We start from the raw sequence: 6,000 nt of genomic DNA, 5'->3' as shown, positions 1-6,000 counted from the left end.
ATTTTTCTATTTACTGATACGAGAACCGATCTGATACCAGGGCATTTGAAAAGATTATCAACATATGTTAAAGGTGTATGTTATAACCCTGAATGGAAGTGATGGCTCAGGCTAAACCCTTTTGCATAACAAATATATGCACAGAATGAATAATATAGCACCTTTTTTTGACTGTTACAACTGAAAAAGACCACAAATAAAAAAATCTAGGAACTCACAACACCCCTTGTAATTGAAGTCTTGCATATAGTACATGTCACCAGTTTACGTGTGGGACTTTCCGGTGTGTTACCAAAATGCTTATGTCTCAGCTCGCTCTGGCTAACACTGCCCTTCTCTGAATCACTTTAAACACAGTAATTGCCAGGGGCAGCAAAGAAAAAGTGATGTTGGGGGGGAAAGAAAACTGCAGTTTTATCTAATATACTTTGTAGTACATTGGTACATTATATAGACACCTTTGCCAATGCCTGACCCCGGCATTTTGGCTGTATCTCTGGAATCCTGCGACTACGGATCATCTCTTTATTCTAGTATATTTCCCTTTACTGAGAAATCCACTGACTAAATTACAGGACTGACATTTCAAGCTGAGACAATATGAGACTGACTGACACATCTTTCATTGTGCCACTTTTTTAAAATTCACTTCAGCTCACCTATATGCATCAAAAGCGGCGATATGCAATTATGGATACTGAGCAGCGCCGTGTATTTATTCACAGAGCCAGGTGCGCTGGTGGCATTGACTCCACATTAAACTGAGCGAATGCAAATGTCACAGGAATCTGCCTATTGACTCACACTCACAGAGCAGACACTGACTCTATCACTTAGCCACTTGTTTAAAGCTCTTTCCCTGCTGGTCGGTGGAAGCTTTAGATAAACGCCACATCGCTGACCACGCCCACCAGAGGAAAGTGCACAGTCGACTCTTTTTAAGCCTTTTTGTTGCTGGACTGTTGCTTTTCTCAGAGTTTTAAGCTTTTGTTGTTTAAGTTGTGTTGTGAATTAGCATTTGAATGCACGTCACCTGACTATTCTCGGGAATGTGCACGCCCCTCTCAGACGTCTCCGTCCTTTAAGAATGGCCTGTTCAGGGTTTCTATTGGCCACTAGGCGGACTGGAAGGGAGGCAGCTCTTGTAATTACAGTACTCAAGACATCACCCTTTCATATACACTTGACACTTTAAAATGAAAGTTCACCACGTAAGTGCCTTTTTAGTCAAGAATTGCCGGAGTGATTCAGCCTGATTGACCTTTTCATCGCTCCCTCTTTTGGTTACTGATTGACGTGGCTGCTCAGGCTCATATTAACAGATCTGTTGTTGCTTGTATGTTTGACCTTCTGAGGGGAATGCAGGTTTATCCCTGTGTTCTAAGTTGATTATGAATGTCAGTGTCTTCGAGTGGACACAGACGGTTTGTCTGTCGGAAGGATTACACAAAAAAAAACGACCTCACGGAAACCTGGTGGGAGGACGGGACGTGGGCCGAGAAAGAACCGGAGAGGTTATTTATTATTATTTTTATTATTTATTATATCTTTAACTCTTGTGCTAGTTATTAATTAATCAGTTCGGTAAAATTTGTTCTGTAAAATATTAGAGAAGAATACAAAATGTCCACAATTTCCCAAAGTAATGTCTTCAGGCTCTACAGCCAAAAACTAAAGACATATAATAAACGAGATAAAAGATCAAAGCCTATACAATATTACATATTTAAATATTTTGTTATGTAATTTAAATAAATGTATAATATATTATGTTTCCATATTGCTAATAATACGATAAACGATGGTTGCACATTTCCCCATAGTGGGACTAATAATGGCTCTTATCATATAAATGCATTGTATAAGAACTATTTCACTGTTATTATCTAGTTATGAATACCACTGATCTGATCCCATTACAAAATGAATCAACACATTTTATGACATTTGAATCAAACCGGCTCAGGGACATTTTGTCTTGGCTTGAATAAAAGTAAAGCTTGTAGTTGTATATGAGACCTAACCAGCAAGGTCACGAATGTCCTGGTCAAGAAGGAGCTAAAGAAATCTGTGCCATTTATTTATATTTTCTCTTGGTATTAGCCTCTGCACACAGGTTCTTTATTACTGCACTGATGCCATTCGATTACTTTCGGTCACTCTATTCACCGGCCTGACTTCTGCTCACTCCGGTCATCCTCCAGTCTAAATAGAAAGTGCTTGCACGGTGACTTTATACGGACGTTTGTCAAAGTGCTAATGAAAAAAGCTGCAGTGTAACGACAGAGCAGAGAGGTGCTGTGCCTCAGAAGTTTGTGTGCTCGGCACTAATACCTGCGATAACTCACCTGGATGTTACTGTACAGCCGGATCGTAATATCCTCCTGCAGAGGACGGGAGACCGGTCGAGACCGGGAACCCAAACGTCTCCCAGAGGAGAATCCTGCAGGAGCCGGAGAACCATCTGAAACCTGAAGGGTTCCTCTCCACTCTGTGATGTGTGAGGTTTTGATAGGACACTTAAATCAGAAAAATAGGTCATGAGCCGTCATACAATAATTGGATTTAAAAATTAATAATATTAATGAGACTCTGGGAATTCCTTTGTTTCCTTCACTTATTCATGCCCACTTTACTGTCTGAACTGATAAGGAATCAGCTGAGAAGTCTCATCTGTCTCTCAGGAGTCGGTCAGTGACTGAACGCAGGCGACCTGCACGTGCATGTGATCGTATTAAACTGGGTTAGAGCTGCAGCGACTCACACAGAACAGACATTTTCTTTCATGGGTCTGATTTAAGCCATTTGATGTTTTCTTCTTTAGAGCTATTGTGAGGGGTGTAATTATTATTTAATGCGAGTGATCAGGGTTCTCCCACTGTGTTCAATTTAAAACCATTTCAATACCACATATAATGCAATTTAATACCTGTTTCACCAACGTATTAAATAAAACCAGTGGGGACATTATGGATTACAATCAAACGTTGTTTACTTTTGAATTTGGCTGCAAGCTGATCTCTTCACTCAGAATCTGTTTTCATTGATCACTTTCCTCACACTGTCCATTGCTGCTGCTCCTCTTTTCAGTCACTGTCTAAAAACGTTTTGTTTTACTGATGAGGCGTTCAGGGGCTTCAGGAAAAAAATTATTCTGGTGGGGTCAGGAGCTCCCGCCCTTTCCTGCGGATTTGGGCTTTTTGACTTTGCAGTACTTTTACAAAAAGCTGATACAACAGTAAAGAAAATAAACATAAAAGCATCCCATCTCCTTTAAATCCAACATGTACCTTTATTTATTTCTTCGGTGCATCCCTAAATATAGACCGTTGACTCCCAGCCGGGCCCCATCAGTTGCAGACTTCAGGCTCCAGTGATTAAAATCATGTGAATTATATAGTTAGCTGCTTTTATACAAGAGACAAACGATCTTTATCTGTAGAATTCTCTGTATTCACGGCTGCAGGAAGTGAGGCTGATCCCTCCCACTTGTTTTGAGATTCCCACTGACCAGAATGCAGAGGCTCCTGTTGCCAGGCACAACACGAGCACCCGCAGTACATTTGAAAGCCTCATCCGCCTCAAGCCTTCCACACCGGCCCCCCCTGACCCTGGAGGATTACGCCTGGCCACAGGGTTTTCCTCCCAGGTAGCTGATTTATGAGGCTTCAGCAGAGAAACAAAGGGTCTGGATGTGTTTGAAGTGTGCAGGTGAAGACCCGTGGACGGCACTTTGAAAAAGCTCCCGCTGGGATTGAAATCTCTTCAGCTGCACCTGTCAAGGCAGCGCTCAGATCCACGAGGTAGCCCGTCACCCGGGCTCAGATCCTCCCTCCACCTGCGCTCCGAGTGCTGCCGGTCAGACCCGCCCAGCTCCACGCGCCCGTGTGTCGCCTACTTGATTGACAGTTTGTCATGACACAAAAGCAAAGTGATTATATTTCATCAAGCCGATGATTCTGCGTCAACGTGCTTCGCGCTCTGCCTCGTGGCCTAGATTTTCCTCTCCTCCTCAAGAGGGATTGATTCAACCTTTCTTCTATTCTTCCGCGTTTTCTAATTAGCTTTAGCGATTTTCCTAATTCTTTGACATTCAACCTTGAATTATTCCCTCCCCCGCACATAAAAACAAGCATTTGTTCCAGTTCTGGAAAAACCAACAAAGCATGTTAATGTTTCTTGTTTGTTCTCTGATCAAACATAATCATTCTCTCCTCTGGAGGAAATCTCCCTTTGGGCTAATTTCTGGCATTGTTACTTGCATGTTTGACAAATTAGACTCTGGGAAAGTCGGAGAGAACAAGGGGGGGGGGGGGATTCTGACATTAGCATTTCATCCCTGTTTTGTTTTCCTCTTCAGGCGGATTTCAAAGGTTTGTTGACTTAGCAGATTCTGAGAGGATTGAAGGGGTTCAGTGTGAAGGGTCATTCACTGAGGAATAGTTGTTTTCTGTTGGAGTGAGCCGGGGGGGGGGGGGTTAGCAAAGGCTGCCTTCTTATACCTTCTTCTCTTCCAGAGGGCTCCCCCCTCGTCCAGGTGAGGATCTATTTCTCCAGCCGGAAACCGGGGAGTTATCTCCTCTCGCCTACTGTCTTTCCAATCGATCGGCGCTCAGGCCAGTGGCCCAGCGCACTCGGATCAAATGTTAAACCAAACTGGAGGAAGTTTTAATTTCCGGCGCTGCAGTATTGAGCTCAAACCATGTTGTGAATCAATACCGAGGGTTAATTCCAATTTAAACTATCTTCCCGAGTTGACTCCGCAGCAACGGGACATGCAGCGGCAGCAGCAGAGCCTTCAGACACAGCTGGATATTTCTTTTTCCCATTTAGGATATTTGAGAAGTCTCAGAGCTTCTCTTCACCCCGCTGATCAAAATGCATCCCCCCTCTCTCTCTCTGCGGCAGTTTTTAACTCGTGCCACAAATAAACAGGGATTGTAATGGAGCGCCTTTCATGCTCGGGCGCCCTATCATTTCTGGGGGCATGTTGAACACAGGGAAACAAATGGGAAACCAAACAAGCCCTATTTTGCTCCAACGTTCAGTATCAACAGATACTAATAGGGAAAAGCCTTATTATCTCTCTCTCTCTCTCTCTCTCTGGAGGCTCTCTCTCTGGAGGGCAAAGACACTGAGAGACAGACGGCGGCTTCCTCCGTGGAGAGAGACAAGAACGAGGACGGGAACAATTGGGGGGGAAGTCATTGTTAACCAGGCTTGTTGCTGTCAAGTCGGAGTCAGGAAGCGCCTAAAAGCCAACGCTCTGAAAAATGAGCTCCGAGCACAGCAGGTGGATTTCCTTCCTCTGCAGAGATTGGATCCGATCTTCAATATTCGCCATCTCTTGTTTTTTTTAGCAAATGAGCTTTTGACTCTAACCTCCCTTATTCATAACTGACCTGCACTAGGAGAGAAAGGTGCATAATGTTTGTCGTTATCACCGCAGGATCCATCTCTGCACCACGGACCTGCAGCTCTCATTTTTATTACTTAGAGTAAAATGACAGTGAAGATCTTCTCCCGTCTTAGATTCCCCATTCATCTTAATTGGTGCCTGGCAGGCTATGCAGAATGGAGATGGATTTGAAGTCACTCACTGGTAGTTCTTGACAGACACACACCAGCAGGATGGAGAACCTTGGAGCCCTGTGCTGGTGTGCGTGGAGCTTGAAAATCATCCGTCAAAATTTAGCATATCCAAGGAGAAGGCTGCCTGTCATCTTCACTGTACATCTAACCGCGCACCAGGGTGGATTTGATCAGGAACTGTGTTGTACTCCGGATGTAAAGCACATTCGTCAAGTTGAAATTTGGCTGACAAGGGAAAGAAATGCCCTCGAAAAGGAAAAGAGGTTTTTTTTTTTATAACAAGGTGGTTCTGAGCGAAACATGGTGCCCGAGGTTGTTTCTAAATAATGAATCTGTGCACAGTATTTTAAAAAACAAAATATTTTTTATCAGGCACGTTCCACATCTTAACCATCGCACAAAAAGTGA

The 6,000-nt window shown here is 43.5% G+C and overlaps 1 protein-coding gene across 1 annotated transcript in view; it reads left to right on the top strand.

The window, feature by feature from the left end:
* The window catches only part of LOC128454507 (receptor-type tyrosine-protein phosphatase mu), a 127,007-nt gene that overhangs the window by 1,315 nt on the left and 119,692 nt on the right, over positions 1–6,000 (top strand). The window contains exons 2-3 of the mRNA XM_053437921.1: positions 3,467–3,649; positions 3,770–3,908. Coding sequence (XP_053293896.1) covers positions 3,467–3,649; positions 3,770–3,908 — 322 coding nt within the window. The remainder of the gene's footprint in view (positions 1–3,466; positions 3,650–3,769; positions 3,909–6,000) is intronic.

This window comes from Pleuronectes platessa, chromosome 13 (assembly GCF_947347685.1).
Source record: "Pleuronectes platessa chromosome 13, fPlePla1.1, whole genome shotgun sequence".
NCBI lineage: Eukaryota > Metazoa > Chordata > Actinopteri > Pleuronectiformes > Pleuronectidae > Pleuronectes > Pleuronectes platessa.
This window is presented reverse-complemented; position numbering and strand designations above follow the sequence as displayed.